This window comes from Triticum aestivum, chromosome 7B, assembly GCF_018294505.1.
Source record: "Triticum aestivum cultivar Chinese Spring chromosome 7B, IWGSC CS RefSeq v2.1, whole genome shotgun sequence".
Taxonomy (NCBI): Eukaryota; Viridiplantae; Streptophyta; class Magnoliopsida; order Poales; family Poaceae; genus Triticum; species Triticum aestivum.
The window spans coordinates 4,215,237-4,231,360 of NC_057813.1; the positions used below are offsets into that span (position 1 = coordinate 4,215,237).

General features: G+C 45.4%; 3 protein-coding genes across 3 annotated transcripts; 1 reads left to right on the forward strand and 2 right to left on the reverse strand.

Moving 5' to 3' along the window:
• Nucleotides 1–1,392: 1,392 nt before the first annotated feature.
• LOC123161415 (uncharacterized) lies at nt 1,393–3,190 on the forward strand. Its single transcript, XM_044579252.1, has 3 exons — nt 1,393–2,121; nt 2,224–2,367; nt 2,491–3,190. Exons 1-3 carry the CDS (start codon nt 1,825–1,827, stop codon nt 2,863–2,865), a joined length of 816 nt encoding a protein of 271 aa, XP_044435187.1. The 5' UTR covers nt 1,393–1,824; the 3' UTR covers nt 2,866–3,190.
• A 1,856-nt stretch (nt 3,191–5,046) lies between these two features.
• Nucleotides 5,047–7,410, reverse strand: LOC123156219 (GDSL esterase/lipase At1g28640-like). Its single transcript, XM_044574370.1, has 5 exons — nt 7,279–7,410; nt 6,985–7,197; nt 6,517–6,662; nt 5,925–6,198; nt 5,047–5,267 (listed from the first exon to the last, which is right to left on the reverse strand). Exons 2-5 carry the CDS (start codon nt 7,124–7,126, stop codon nt 5,047–5,049), a joined length of 783 nt encoding a protein of 260 aa, XP_044430305.1. The 5' UTR covers nt 7,127–7,197; nt 7,279–7,410.
• A 6,045-nt stretch (nt 7,411–13,455) lies between these two features.
• Nucleotides 13,456–15,532, reverse strand: LOC123158990 (uncharacterized). The gene is made up of 6 exons (XM_044576796.1): nt 14,858–15,532; nt 14,680–14,769; nt 14,413–14,565; nt 14,184–14,308; nt 13,923–14,052; nt 13,456–13,753 (listed from the first exon to the last, which is right to left on the reverse strand). The coding sequence occupies exons 1-6, from the start codon at nt 15,437–15,439 to the stop codon at nt 13,628–13,630; spliced, it is 1,206 nt and encodes a 401-aa protein (XP_044432731.1). The 5' UTR covers nt 15,440–15,532; the 3' UTR covers nt 13,456–13,627.
• Between the last annotated feature and the right edge of the window lie 592 nt (nt 15,533–16,124).

The window sequence follows — 16,124 nt, forward strand, 5'->3', positions numbered from 1 at the left end:
AATACAATGGATCGATGATGAGGTAGAAATCATTCACGCGGATAATTCGGCTTGTGTTGCTTTGGCCGATGCATTGGTGGATTGGAATCATCCCGATGTAACTTGCTTAACAGGGCGTGGCCTCTCGAAGTTTGATTTCCTTAGTGCTACAAGGAACGGGTTCATTCCCATCTCTTTAAAGCCGATTGGTGGTAATTGGTTACAAGGTATGATGTGAACAAGAAGTTAAAATCAATGGCCGATATATAACTATCGCCCTTAGCATAAACATGGCCGATACATAATTATCGTCCTGAGAAAAATAAATGGCCGATGGAGTGTTGACATCGTCCTTAGAACAAATACATTGCAAATTAATTTTCGGCACGCAAGTTTTGCCGAAAAACAGGGGGGCATGTGTTGACACCAGATTTTGGCATGGTCAAAAACATAATTGAGAAGGCCTCAAATGGAGAAGTGCTCAAAATGATAAAGTTCCGTATCGTCAAAAGGAGGAACTTTGATATTTGGGCCGTAGCCATCCGATCTCATCTTTAAGGCCGAAGTTGTGTTTTAAGTATTCAGATTTTGTATTCAGAATACTATTCGGCTGATTACGCCCCCAAGATGGCATCATATGAGAAAAGTTCCTACATGGATTGTCTTCGTCTCGTCGAGGCGATCGATTTTGATATAAGAAACGTCTAAATCAGAGTTCGTATGCAAAAGTTAGAGCCGAAAATGCGTAGCTGCATCAGGATGGCCAGACACTCCGGAAATGATCATCCGGTTTTTGGATTTCTACGAGGACGGCCGGACACTCCGGGGTTGTTTGTCCGGGTTTTGGATTTTTCTGCCGCAGACTTCGGAAAACAGCCTAAAACCCCCTCAAGATGGCCTCTGATCAAAAAACGTTCAACATGAAAGTTGTTCGTCTCGTCGAAGCGGTCAAGATTACTTTTGGGCTCGTTTCCATCCGAGTTTGTTTACCACCACAAAAAAGACCCGCAAAATACAGCCAGTTTAAACCGATCAGTTTTGGAAAGTTCGGATAAAACCAGTCCGAATTTGACTAGGGTTTTGGACGTGAATTGATGCAATTTTCTTGTAAGAAAAGCCTAGATGAATTCTTTTCTTGTACGGAAAGTCCAGCCGCCTCTTATTTATGTTTGGGGTGACGGCCGATTGAACAACACACAATCGCAAAACCCATCTACTTTTTACCCTACTTTTACATCTCTCCCTTGTTCTTTATCTCTCGTTCTTCGTTCGTTTTAAAGGGCAGCGATCCTCGAGGCTCTAGGGGCGGGCGAACCGACCTAGGGCAGCCCATAGCCGCCGCGCGTCCAGACGGGGTCCCTCTCGGGCGCGTGGGGTTTCGGGTGCTCAAAAGCGCCCGCCGGATTGCTTGCGTACCGCGCTTCCGAACGGGTCTCCTTCGACGTGAGCCGCGGTGCATCACCCTCGGCATCGGAGGTACACGGTGACGTATTCGTGTGCGAACACGCCCCCGCCGCCCTGTCCCGCGTCCTCGAGGCGCACCCGGGGCCCTTCCGCTGCGTCCACCTCGCCACCAGCTGCACGGAGGAGTCCCGCCACCTGCTCGCGCCCTGGCTCCAGCTCCTCGCCGCCAAGGCCGTGCAGGAGCTCGTCCTCGTCAACAGCCGGCGCCCGCTGGACGTCGTCCTCCCCGCCACGTTCCTGCGCACGGCCACCCTCACCCGCCTCCACCTCTGCTTCTGGAGGTTCCCCAGCACGGCCGGCCTCCCGCCGGGCGTCTCTTTCCCCAACCTCCGTGAGCTCGGGCTCTACAGCGTCGTCGTGGAGAGCCGGGATCTGGACTTCATGCTCGACAGGAGCCCGGTGCTAGAGACGCTCTGCCTCGAAGGGAACCTGTTCACGCTCCGGCTGCGCCTTGTCAGCCAAAGCCTCCGGTGCGTGCCGATCATCGGGTCCTTCTTGGAGGAGATCTTCGTGGTGAACGCCCCGCTCCTTGAGCGCCTCATCAATTTGGAAGGTTTGACCCCTGAGGCCGGCTGCACCAAGGTCAAGATTGGCCATGCCCCCAAGCTGCAATTGTTGGCATACCTGCAGTTGGACACGCGGAATCACGTCCTGGAGGTCGGCAACACAATCATCAAGGTGCCTCGTCTGATATTTCCATTTGTTCGGAGACTGTAAACTCTCCATTTGTGGGGTTTTCCTCTCTTAATAATTTGGTTGCAATGTGAATTGCATTTGCAGGCTGGTACAAGGGTGAGCCCAAGAACCATGGTGACAAGTGTGACAGTCCTGGCTTTGGAGGTGCGTTTCGGAGTGCGCAATGATGCCAAGATGATTCCCAGTGTCCTCGGATGCTTTCCTAATGTCGAGACGCTGTACATCAAGGTGAGGCCCTCTTTCAGCTTTCGTGTGCATCTGCCCATTATCATCCCGTACTGTATTGCTAATTTCTATCAATATAGCTGATGAAGAACTTCATGTGCATTTAACTGATGTGATTTTTTTCAGTCTGGACAGCCTGATCAATCCACTGGCAAGCTCAACCAAAAGTTCTGGCACGACTCTGGTGCCATAGAATGCATCCGTTCGCGCATCAAGCGGCTGATTTTCCATGATTTCCAAGGGGGTCGAAGTGAGCTCGCCTTCCTCAAATACTTCGTCGAGAGTGCGTTGATGCTCAAGCAGGTGGTGATCCTGTTGTCCGCTGGCTCCACTTTGGCGGCGGAGGAGGTGCATTCCAAAATGGCGAATGTGAAACGGGCAGGTGAAATCTCCTTAATGCTGGTCACTGGCTATTCTGATCTTGAAGGACGTTACAAGAGAGGGTCTGAATTTTCTCTTGGCGAGCTTTTTTCCCTTATGAAATTTCCTTGGGCAAAGTAATGAAGCCGCAACAGGTGCGTGCGACGCAAATTGCCTTGGAAGTTATCTATGTCCTGTTCCTGTGGTCTGTGCATGCAAGACACCGTTGAGGTTTGTTTTCAGTGTTTGGATATCCGCCCTGTCGACTCTTGTTTCATGATTAGCTATGTGTCCAAGTTAGTATACTACTTACAGTAGTACAGTACTGAAGTATTGATCTTCGGTTGGCAGTCACGGACCTCTGTACCCTGTGTTTCATGTTTGCCTTGGTCTGATGACATGACAGTGGTGTTACATTGCAGCGTTTTTTGCTTAGCATATGAGGCTTGATGCAGGCTAATTTTCCTATGCATTAACATGGAAATAAAGTTCCTTCCCAGCTGGTTGCCAATTGTGCTGTGGTTGTGTGCTTACTCCTCCTTTCGGCATCTCCTTCTAAAACAGTTCCCATCTTTTAGATTCTAGCACCTCCAAGTGAGAAACACATATCACACCTTCAGTCTACTATGTCTCCAAGTCCACCCCCTTGTCAGTTTTTCTCCATGGTTGGTAGGTACTCTACCTCTGAAGGTCATTTTACATGTTTCAACTGGTAAGTTACTAACAAAGAGACAAACATCGTAAACCGTGTCAGTTTAGGTGAAGCACACAGGGGGCTCATTTGTACTACGAGTAGTAGTTAAACCATCATGGAGCATCACTGCCTAAGGGCATCCGATAGAGACCGTGAACAACAAAACCATTCCATGGCTAGTTCTAAACACGTACTTACGTGCAGTTTACCTCTCTGAACATATACAGTCAACTGCAGGAAGCTGAAGCCATGGTGATCCATATAATGTTTTTGGCGTATCTTTAAGGCGCAACCGAAAGCTGCAAAGTCATAATCGACAAACTTGTACACATTGAAGCAAGTTCGATATATTTACATTCAAACCGGTCGATATTTAACAAGTTCAATTAAAATATTTAAAAACCTAAAAGAAATACTACGAACCGTAACCTCACATTTAGGGCCTCCCAGGACGGCGGGGCCTCTGCCGTCGTCATCACCCATGTCATCGGAGTCATCATCGTGGTGGTCCTTCCAAACAAAAGCCAATAGGCCATCTATGATACACAAATCAGATCATATGACCGGTGGTTTTTTCTCCCATCATTAGTTCAGTACGTTGCCATGCATATCAACAATTTTCTACAAAAATCCATTATGTAATGAGCTCCTTTTGGTAATTCAAACTTATATATATATATCATATACAAGCATTACCCATAAAGTGCTTCAAAATAACTAAAATCTTCCTCCATAATTCAGAAACTTCATCTTTTTTCTCTGTGAATTTCCCATCTTTATTGCATAACCTTTTTCTATGTACTAGAGTTTGCAAAGGCAACCCTTTCCCACTAGTGAAAGTATGCAAGTAATCATCTATATTGTTCTGTATCTCACCAAAATAGAAAACCTCACTTTTATGAAAAAAAAAGTTTTTAGGCCACACAGATGTTCAAACATACATAAAATAAGCTTCAAGAGAAAAACATTGTCTGCTGCACATTGTAACATTGTAAAAAAAGAAGCTAAATAAGATTAGCCACTATCCCTTTAATCAATCCAACATGGTGTGCCCTTTTGATTAGAATCTGCACAACATCTATGGCACATATAAATACAACTCTATTCTTAATACTTCATGAAATACAACAATATTCTTAATACTTTAAAAATAAAAGATGCATGTAACCCCACAAAAAATACAACATATTTTCAATATTATTTCAAATTTGGGGGCACATATTAGTATATCTTCTATATCTAAATAGCTAGCCCCCACTAACCTATTTCTCTCAACATGCAAGTATGCCACCTCATCTTTCAACATGCATGGAGAAAGGCCCACCACAACATGCAACAATTCATAATAAAATGCTACCTCAACATGCAAACATGCATGAGAATTTATATACTATTATAATATTTATATTATACAATAACCAAACACCACAAATCATTTTTTTTCAGTTTTAGTTCTCATCTTATTACTCTATATATCATGTTTTATACAACCAATTCTCATGAAATATATTACAAAATATTCCCACAACAACGGGGTATCATCTAGTTTCTATAATACATGTGCGCATAGTTCTATAAAAGTTCGCCCATATGTACATGTATCTATGTTCACAATTTGGCAAGGAGCTTCACCACAGAATCGGTGGGCGGCAGTACGTGCCACTTAGCCAACCCTCGGCGATATGTTTGTTGGCAGCGTCGCTAAGGTGCATACCGTCCCAGGTTAGGTGGCTCCCCGGGTCATGGCAGACGCTGGAGCCATCCATCCCACACATTGCGAGCAGATCAAATCCATTTGGCGCATTGGCCTTTCCGCAACATCCCATAAGTATGGTCCCAATCACAAAGCCTGCATGAAAGAAATAGATCAAACTGAAAATTGGGTGGCATATTTAGATTCGCGGTTTTACTTTCAGCCTAATATTTGAAAACCATTGAAAACAACCGGTCATTTTTTTGTTTGGATTTCGGAGCAATTTAATTACACTAAAAAGGTGTACTTACACAAAATATGTGAAATTAAACTAAAGCCAAAAGGTTAACTGAACTACACAAAAGTGGAAATGGTCTGGTGGCGGTCAATTGAGTTGCAAGGTTAGAGCTTCTTTTTTTTTTTGGTTGAAGTTCCTAAGTTCATGTCTAGTGGTTGACAAGGTTGTCTTTTCTGATGTATTCTATGTCATATAGATAAGTCAATAAAACAACTTATACAATTGATTATCTCTTAGTATTATGTTTAAAATTAATGTTAATTATGAGATCCTGAGATTGTGGAGTGATTAAGAATAAAATAGAAAACATGTGAGTAAGAGAAGAAATCTTGTAAGATAATGTCTTATCTTACTTTGTAAGAGATCATCTCTTAACTAAGATAATGTCCACGTCATGAAAATTATCATACATGTCATCACTAATTTAACACCATTGTACATACCCTAACCAGTTTCCGTTTTAATAAAAAAATAAAACACTCTTTTCACACACACAATTCTCGAATGAAACTTACCAAACTTTTTGGGATCCTGTACCATTTGGTAGATCTGGCTCGCGAGGTCGGCATGCATGATCCTTGTGTGTTGATGCTTCTTTTGAAGCTTTCTGAGCCCGTTCTTGAGGAAAGAGTTGTGCCTATCAAACAAGGCGTTGTGGTTTCTCAGGCACCCGTACTCGTCGTAGTCACCCTTGTCGGAGCTCTCGAAGAAGTTCAGGTATAGCGGGTAGCACCCCATCGGAGCAACATTCGACACCATGATGTCAACTGCGCCGAGAGTGATTAATTTCTGCACGACATGTTAGTTTGGAAGATAAGTAGGTTAGGTACAAGCTGCACCAAGTGGATGTTTTGTTTGTTCCTTGGCACATATACACTTGTAACTTCTCCATTCGTGGGTTACTTTTCGTGCTTCATATACCCTTTTTAGAGTACGGTCCAATTTTACCCAACTATATATTTGTTTGAATTATCGGTATGCATGGCCGCGCCGCGCTTAAAGGATGCCCTCGGCGTACGTTGAGAAACATGTGAGAATGTAATGTGCGTGAGTATCATGATTAGTAGGACATGTGCATGTTCAGGTAAGTTTTGGGTTTACGGTCACCTCTACGCCGGATGTGATGGTGTTGACTATGCTGGGTATGCTCTTTCTTGCCTCGTGTAGCGTGGACCCATTCACCAGCTGGATGTTGTAGCCGTTCTCCCCCAGCTGAAACACAAACAGGGACTTGGCCAAATACTCCTTGCAACCTACTCCCTCCGTTCCAAATTACTTGTCGCTGAAATGGATGTATCTAGAACTAAAATACATCTAGATACATCCATACGTGCGACAAGTAATTCGGAACGGAGGGAGTATATACAGACACATGAAGAAAATTAAACTTAAGTTTTTAATTGTTATTGCACCGATCGATCGAATGATTTGTATGATGGATCGATATGATATGTACTCCCTCCGTCCCAAAATACTTGTCGGAGAAATGGATAAAAATAGATGTATCTACAACTAAAATACATCTAGATACATCCATTTGTCTGACAAGTATTTCCGGACGGAGGGAGTATATACTCTGCCGTGTCCCGCAGATGCAAGGCAGTAGTCGGCGGAGAGCCTCCATCTGGCTGTCCATGGAGCCGTCGAGGTGCACGCCGTAGCCGGTGAACATGCTGGTGCCGCTGTAGTCGCGCGCGGTGCCGCCGATCATGGCCATGTTGGCGCCTCGCCGGAAGTCCTCGCCGCGCGCCTTGGACGGCGGGAGGAGCGGCAGCCCGAGCGCTTGCGCTGCGGCGCAGACATGCATGCAGTTAGACTAACCACAGCAATACGTCGTAGCAGTGACGTCGATCGTGACGATGTCGTTACCGAGGAAGTCGACGTTGAGGCGGCCGTCGCAGCAGCGGCAGGTGGGCTTGCCGAAGTAGGTGATGCCGTAGGGGATGCGGGCGAAGATGCCCAGCACGCTGGCCGGCTCGTGCCGGCCTCGGGGGCAGATGTCGCCGGTGTCCGACGTCGCACTAGTAGAAAAAGGGTCTAATGTGAAACTTATTAATCCCGGTTCGCAATTGAACCGGCACTAATGTGACCATTAATGCCGGTTCCAACGGCCAGACGGGCGGCGCTCATTAATACCGGTTCGTGGCGAACCTTTAGTATCGGTTCGTGCCACGAACCGGTACTAAAGAGGTGGTGGCCTTTAGTACAGGTTGGTGGCTCCAACCGGTACTAGGGGGGTCTTTAGTACCGGTTGGAGCCACCAACCGGTACTAAAGGCCACCGTCTTTAGTACCGGTTGGTGGCTCCAACCGGTACTAAAGACCCCCCTTTAGTACCGGTTGGAGTCACCCACTGGTACTAAAGGTGGTGCGCTGCCACCCGCAGTGCACAATGTTTAGTCCCACCTCGCTAGTTGAGAGGAGCTCGCACCGGTTTATAAGCCCCGCCGCGGCTACCGTGTCGAGCTCCTCTCTAAGCAGGCCTTTGTGGGCCTATTGCAAGTCTTCTGCCCTGTGGGGCCTACTGGGCTGTACGGGCCTGCATCCTGGCCCAACTAGAGATTGGGTTTCTAGTCGTATGTAGGCCGTGCCGGCCCAGTAGACGGGCTGTTTTTGCTTTATTTCAAAAAAAAAATCCTTACCAACCGGGACTAAAGGTCCCCCAGACCACGGCGCGCCTCGTGCCACGTGGCCTTTGGTCCCGGTTCGTGTTGAACCGGGACTAAAGAGGGGGGGGGGGGGGCTTTAGTTCTCACTCTTTAGTACCGGTTCCAGAACTGGTACTAAAGGTCCTTACGAACCGGTACTAAAAATTCTTTTTCTACTAGTGTCAAGTCGCCCAGGTTGAAGATGGCGTTGTACCTTGGAGTCCGTGGCCCCGATCCACCGCCGCCGACCGCCGCAAGCGCAGCCACCAGGCGGCAGCAGCAGCCAGTAGCGGATCTAGCACAATGAACCAGGGTGGGCCAACAATAGAATTGTTCATAAAAATATATTTTTCGTAATATTTTTTACCATTTTTCCTATGCTATAAAACTATGCAAAAAATCCCAGGGTGGGCCATGGCCCACCCTGTCCACCCTCTACCTCCGCCACCCAGCAGCAGCAGCACGAGAGGACAACGCGCGCCATGGAAAACTGGGCAAAACCACGTACAACGCACACGCCACGTACACGGACCCTTACACGGACCCGTGAACGGGCTGTACGTGGACACGGGAAAAAACTGACCGACGGCCATCGTGGACGAAAGTGGACGCGCGCCATGGAAAAATGGGCAAAACCACGTACGTGGCACACGCCGCGTACACGGACCCTTACACGGACCCGTGAACGGGCTGTACGTGAACACGGGAAAAAAATGGCCGACGTCCGTCGTGAACGAAAGTGGACGCGCGCCATAAAAAACTGGGCAAAACCATAAGGGTTGCAACGCCGGCGATGCCTCTGCCCGTGACGGCCATGATGCATACACTAGCTAGAGCTTCGCCAGCTGCGTCTACTTGGGCCAAGTAACTTGGCACACCCTCGCAGTGCACGTCCCGTGTATATATATGGCATTTTCCGGCGCTGCATGGTTGATCGATGGCCGGCCCCAACCCCGCAGATCGGGAGAGTTTTTTTTTTTTTTTTTTTTTTTTTTTTTTTTTTTTTGCGGATGATCGGGAGCGAATTGAAAGCTGACGGAGATGTGACCAACCACACTACCTGCGATGATCGCATGCATCAATCCGTAATGTGGTGACACATGGTTGCCGACCAGGCCGGGGCTTTGCTTTTTCCCAATCGAACAACAAAAAAAGGGTTGCCGACCTGCTGCCTGCTGGTTGCCCTTAATTAGTTTTGTTTTTGAGCGCTGGTTGCCCTTAATAATTATTCAAAAAAAAGTTGCCCTCATTTTTTTAAAACACAGTACAGACGCAAAAGCTCATACATAAACGCATACACTCACCTTTATGAACGCACGCACGCACACCCTACCCCTGAGCACCTTCGGAGACTGAGCCGGTATATCATCGTGAGATTTACGACGTCACCGTGGGCGTCTCGTCGTCGACGGGAACGTCTCCTCCCACTGAAAGTGCATTACCGAAAATCTTGAAATAAATACAGAAATAATGCGAGCACCAGGACTTAAATCTGATGGGCTAGAAATATCACTGTCCCTCTAACCATCCAACTACAATCTGGTAAGGACATGCACAATGATTCTATCTTAGGACCGCCACGTAGACTAAATGATGAGGTGGAAAAGAGAGAACTTATAAGAAAAGGTTTGTCTTCTCTTATTTAAGAGAAGACAAGAGATGATCTCTTAGCACAACATGTCTCACCAAGTTTTTAAGAATAGGTAATTATTGAAAATAAGGCTGAGAGAACACCGTTTGTAGACATTTTTTTGTCATATCTAAATTAATGTAAAACTTAAGATAAAACTATCTTATCAGCCATTGTACATACGGTAAAGGTGCTTTTAATTAGTTTGGTCGCCAGTCGCACTTTTCACTGAGCTAGACAGTCGTACGGGCTGGGCCTGCGGCCGTCTGCACAAGCTTAGTGAAAAATAAATGGCGTATAGTCCAATGGGACAGACCCAACTAGCGAACGTTGGCCGTGTCCCCTTTTCTTCTTTTTTTGGTTTTCATTTTTCCCTTTTATATCTTTAGATATATTAAAAAATAAATATAGGAGTATAAAGTTTTTTTATTTATTAATTCTTACAACTATTAAATAAGTGTACATATTTTCAAAAAATAAGTAAAAAATATTTGCTTATTTAAAAAAATGTAGCAAAATAAATAATCAGTTTAAAAAATATTCATGTAATTTGGAAAGAATGCATATTTAAAAAATGTTCATATAAAAGTAAAAGGAGTTTATTTATTTTATAAATCACATATTAAAAATGTTCATTTAAAACAATAATGCATTCCAAAAATTGTTCTTTTTTAATGTACTTTCGTAATTTTTAATGTATTAGAATTATTTTGTCATTTTAAGAAAAATATTCGTGCACTTTATAAATTATTAACATTTTTTATCTCTGAAAATAATATAAAATTATAAATAGAAAGGAAGAACGTAAAAGAAAAGAATGGTGAAAAAAAAGAAAAAAACAAAAAGGAAAAAATATTGAAACAGAAAATGAGACAAAAACAAAAACGGAAATTCCCACCTTGATAGAAAATCAGATGCTACCGCACGAAAGAAAAATTTCTAAAAAATGGGCACATCGAAAGAAAATGGTGCCATGAGCCATCCCATGTAGGCTCAAGGCATGGTCGAGCGTCCCTTATTGCTCGTAATGAGCAATATATACTCTTGGCAAGCACTAGTTGCGTAGCATACCGAATGCTTCTCACTTTTAGTGTAATTTGAATGAAATTTCTGAAATTTCATTACTTTTGGTGTATACTAAAATAATTACCTTTCGATCAAAATGTTTCAAAATATCGGTGGTACACAGAAATTCAAATTATTTTTAACTTATTTTCTGAAATTAACACAGACACAGAAAATGAGACAAAAAAAAAGGAAATTTCCGTCTCGAAAGAAAATTAGGTGCTACCGCACCAAAGAAAAATGCTAAAAATGGCCACATTGAAAGAAAAACTGGTGCCATGACCCAACCCAAGTAGGCTCATGGTGTGGTCGAGCGTCCCTTATTGCTCGTAATGAGCAATATATACTCTTTGCAAGTACTAGTTGCACAGCATACCAAATGGTTCTCACTTTTCGTGTAATTTCAATGAATTTCTTTTGAATTTCATTACTTTTGGTATATACTAAAATAATTACCTTTTGATCAAAATGTATCAAAATTTAGGTAGTACACCGAAATTCAAATTATTTTTAAGTTATTTTTTGAATTTAACGCAGACACAGATAATGAGACAAAAACAAAAATAGTCTTATCTCGAAATAAAATTAGGTAATACCGCACCAAAGAAAAATGCTAAGAATGGCCACATTGAAAGAAAACTGGTGCCATGAGCCAACCCATGTAGGCTGATGGTGTGGTCGATCGTCCCTTATTGCTCGTAATGAGCAATATATACTCTTTGCAAGCACTAGTTGCTTAGCATACCGAATGCTTCTCACTTTTAATTTAATTTCAATGAAATTTTCGAAATTTCATTATTTTGGCTATATACTAAAATAATTACCTTTCGATCAAAATGTTTCAAATTTTGGTGGTACACAAAAATTCAAATATTTTAAGTTATTTTTCTGCATTTAACGCACATACAGAAATGAGACAAAAACAAAAACAAAAATTCCCGTCTTGAAAGAAAATCTGGTGCTACCGCACCAAAGAAAAATGCTAAAAAATGGCCACATCGAAAGGAAACCGGTGCCATGAGCCAACCCATGTAGGCTCGTGGTGTGGTCGAGTGTCCCTTATTGCTCGTAATGAGCAATATATACTCTTTGCAAGCACTAGTTGCGCAGCATACCGAATGGTTCTCACTTTTCGTGTAATTTCAATGAATTTTTTAAAATTTCATTACTTTTGGTATATACTAAAATAATTACCTTTTGATCAAAAAAATTCAAATTTTAGGTAGCACACAGAAATTCAAATTATTTTGAAGTTATTTTTTGAATTTAGCGCATACATAGATAATGAGACAAAAACAAAAATAGAAATTCTTATCTCGAAATAAAATTAGGTAATACCTCACCAAAGAAAAATGCTAAGAATGGCCACATTGAAAGAAAACTGGTGCCATGAGCCAACCCATGTAGGCTCATGGTGTGGTCGAGCAACCCTTATTGCTTGTAATGAGCAATATATACTCTTTGCAAGCACTAGTTGCTTAGCATACCGAATGCTTTTCACTTTTAGTTTAATTTCAATGAAATTTTTGAAATTTCATTATTTTGGCTATATACTAAAATAATACCTTTCGATCAAAATGTTTCAAATTTTGGTGGTACACAAAAATTCAAATATTTTAAGTTATTTTTTGAATTTAACGCAGACACAGAAATGAGACAAAAACAAAAACAAAAATTCCCGTCTCGAAAGAAAATCAGGTGCTACCGCACCAAAGAAAAATGCTAAAAAATGGCCACATCGAAAGGAACCGGTGCCATGAGCCAACCCATGTAGGCTCATGGTGTGGTCAAGCGTCCCTTATTGCTTGTAATGAGCAATATATACTCTTTGCAAGCACTAGTTGCGTAGCATACCGAATGGTTCTTGCTTTTAGTGTAATTTGAATGAAATTACAGAAATTTCGTGTTTTTGGGATATACTAAAATAATTACCTTTCGATCAAAATGTTTCAAAAATTTGGTAGTACACAAAAAACGAAAACAAAATAAAAAATATGACAAAAAACAAAAACGGAAATTCTCAATTGGAAAGAAAATCAGGTGCTACCGCGCTAAAGAAAAATGCTAAAAATGGGCACCTCGAAAGAAAAGCGGCGCCATGGGCCAACCCATGCAGGCTCATGGTGTGGTCCAGCCACGCCTATACAGAATGAGCGATATATATTCTCTGCAAGCACTAGCTGCATAGCATACCGGATGGTTCTCACTTTTAATGTAGTTTCAATAAGATTTCAGATATTACATTATTTTAAGTGTATACTAAAACAATCACCTATCGATCAAAATGTTTCACCAATTTTGGTAGTACACAGAAATTCAAAATATTTTTAAGTTGCTTTTTGAATTTCAAAATATTTGATTGGATCTCGGTCAAATTTGAGTGAAAATTTTGGTCCTCTGGCCGAAATGAAAACCGAAATCACTTAATTTCACTGAAATTCCGTAATTTCGGTAATGACTGAAATATTTCTGAAACTGAAATTCAAAACTATTCGGGCATGCGCCGGAGACGATGCTCTCAAGTCTGAACGTTGACGCCCGAAATTTCCCGACTTAGTAAAACATTTCTATCTAGCTACCTCTTTTAATTACTTCACACAAATTTGTTGCAACAGAGCTTTTTCCGCAGAAATCTCCGAAGGGGCAGGAGCGGTGCATTAATTCCTGCCAAGAGATCTATCTGACCGTGTAAATTTCATGGTTCTTTTCCACAGTTTCAGCCAATCATAGGATTTGTAAGTTGTTTGTAACATGTATATAAAGAGTCTGTTCCAGTCCTCTCTGAAGCCATATGTACAAAACTAGCATCGACTATACATGCCTGTGTCGAGACGCAATGCCGCCTCGTAGTATTTACCTTTGCAACAATCAAAGATTCAGAACTCGAGCCCACTGTTCATCTGGATGGAGAACCATGGCCGCCCAAAACCGTGCAGCGGTGCGTCCACTCTCAACACCAGCCCCGAGCTCGTCGCGCCGCCATTCAGCTTTGATCTCCCGAGCTGCACACACGAACAACAAGATCAATTGATTACCATCTACTTACAAGGGTTGAATCACGAAGTAAACCATGTGTACCCAATAATGCACCCATGTGTTCATCCAAAAGTATGCAAAGTGTGCAATGTAGCTCAACGGTAAGAAAATGGTTGATCAATGGAGAAGACTGACCGACACGGAGGCGTAGGCGGAGGGAGAGGCGGTGCGGGAGTAGCCGCAGGCGACGCTGGCCTCCTCGCTAACTGAATGGACCAGCTCCGTCGACACCCCGGACCGGCTCCCGCCGAACGTGGGGCACACGCTGTTCATCACAAAGAGACACCATGGCATTGGCCAGCTTAGTTATGTGATCCCCATTCCAAACAAGATCAACTGCAGCATAATGTGGCAAGAAACAGAGAGGGGCTGCAACTTGCAAGTAAGTGGACTTGCCTGAGCTGCAGCGCTGGCTGCAGCATGAGGCCGCACCTCCTCCAGGAGAGCACCTGGGTTAGCCCCAGCGAGAGGGACCGGTCCGGCCACTGGACGGTCGGGGTGACGCTGCCCCCGCTCCCGTTCTGCACAGCAACGGCTCAGATCATCTCTCGGGTTTCGGTTGTGGTTTGTGCAGAAAATGCAGATGCACATTTTGAGATCGAGATCAGGTAGGTAGGGTGCAGACCTTGTAGGAGAAGCTGAGCCTCTTCTCCCCTGGGAACTTTCCGTGGGCCTGGACGATGCCGCCGCCGCCGATGGGGAGGAAGCCACGCGCCGTGAACCCGTCGCCGGCGACGTATCTGAGCTGCCCGTTGGGGAATTGCATGTCCATGAATGACTGCTCAATTGTTTTCAAACAGAAAGTTCAGGCAAAGACAGTGTCGAAATTAACTGCTCATCATCACGAATTCAGGATTCAGGACAGCAAATTCAGAATGCTCATTGAACTCACGCAAGCAAACGGGTTGAGGCAGATCATCGACATGAAGAAGCATCTCCGGCGAGCTGTCCAGTACGCCGGGCACACCGAGTGCACTCCGTTCTGCACACAAACACATGTCAGATATTGCTCCTAGCTTCTTCTTTGTGCAGATAAGATCTTAGATTCAGTGTGTTCGTCAGTTGTTTACCTTGCGCTCGAAGCCATACCAGATGAGGTGGCGCTTGGAGAGGTGCACCGGGAAGAGCAGCGTCGTGTCGCGGAGGAAGAGCACGGGGCCGAGCTGCACCAGGAACAGCGGCGCCGCGCCGCCGTCACCGCCGCCTCTGCTGCCGCTGCCGCTGCTGGAGTGCGATGCCTCGGCGCGCCACAGGTCGCCGCGGGCCGCCACGGAGCTCTCCACGTCGTTCGTCCGGCTGTCGAACGCCGCCGACAGGACCATGCTCCCCTGCGACCGCGCGAACCTCCCGGAGCCACCTACGGCCGGACGATCGCCGCCAACGGCGATCCCTTCCTGCTTGCTCCGCGCGCCGTCGTCCTCGGCCGTCGCGCCGCCTCTGCCGGGGACGATCCTACGTTTCCGGCGTGCGTACGCGATGTCGAGGCCGTCGTCGATGCGCAGGCGGCGGAAGACGTTGCCCACGGCGCGGCCGAGGCGGCCGCCCGCGCTGAGGACGGCCGCGGCGACGCCGGAGAGCTGCTGCTTCTGCGGGGGCGGCGGGAGCGGGAAGAAGGCGGCGATCCGATGGACGAGGTCATCGGAGGCGGACATTGGGGCGTGCGGGGAGCAGTGCTCTCAGAGCACGACCGATCGATCGAAGACTGAAGCAACTCGGGGCCTCGCCGCTGGTGGATAAGGCACTGGTGGCGGGAAAGAAGTTGGGGAGGAGGACGCTACGGGGGTTCTGCGTGGACGCGGTGCACGGCGAGAGATGCGAGTGTGTGTGGCGTTTGTGTGGTGGCTCTGTGGGCGTGGTTCAGGACAGGGGGTGGCCGGGAGTACGTTTGAAAAAAAAAACTGTTGGATGGCCGCCACGATGCTTTCCCGGCCAGCGTGGCATTGTGAGGGCATGTTCGGTATCGCTCCTGCCCCGCACTCAAGAGAGCGGAGCTACGCCGAACAATAAAAATTCACGTATCGAAATCCGCAGAGCGAAGTTGGGCGTAGCTCCGCTCCATCCTTGACATGGCCTCACATTCCTACCTATTGCGTCGTCGTCTCCCACGATCAACCAGCTCGCGCGCCTACACCCCTCGCACCATAACTGTTTCGTCCGGCTCCTCCATGAGTTCATACTCGCATCGGCCTCTCGTCACACCCGCACAACACGACAATGAATTGTTGTAAGTGTCTTGGGTCTATTGGTCGCGTAAGGGTGTGGCGTTAAGCGTGTGGCTATTTAAGAACCAGTGGATGTATGGTGAATGGTTACGCAATGAAGTGAAATGCCACTCAA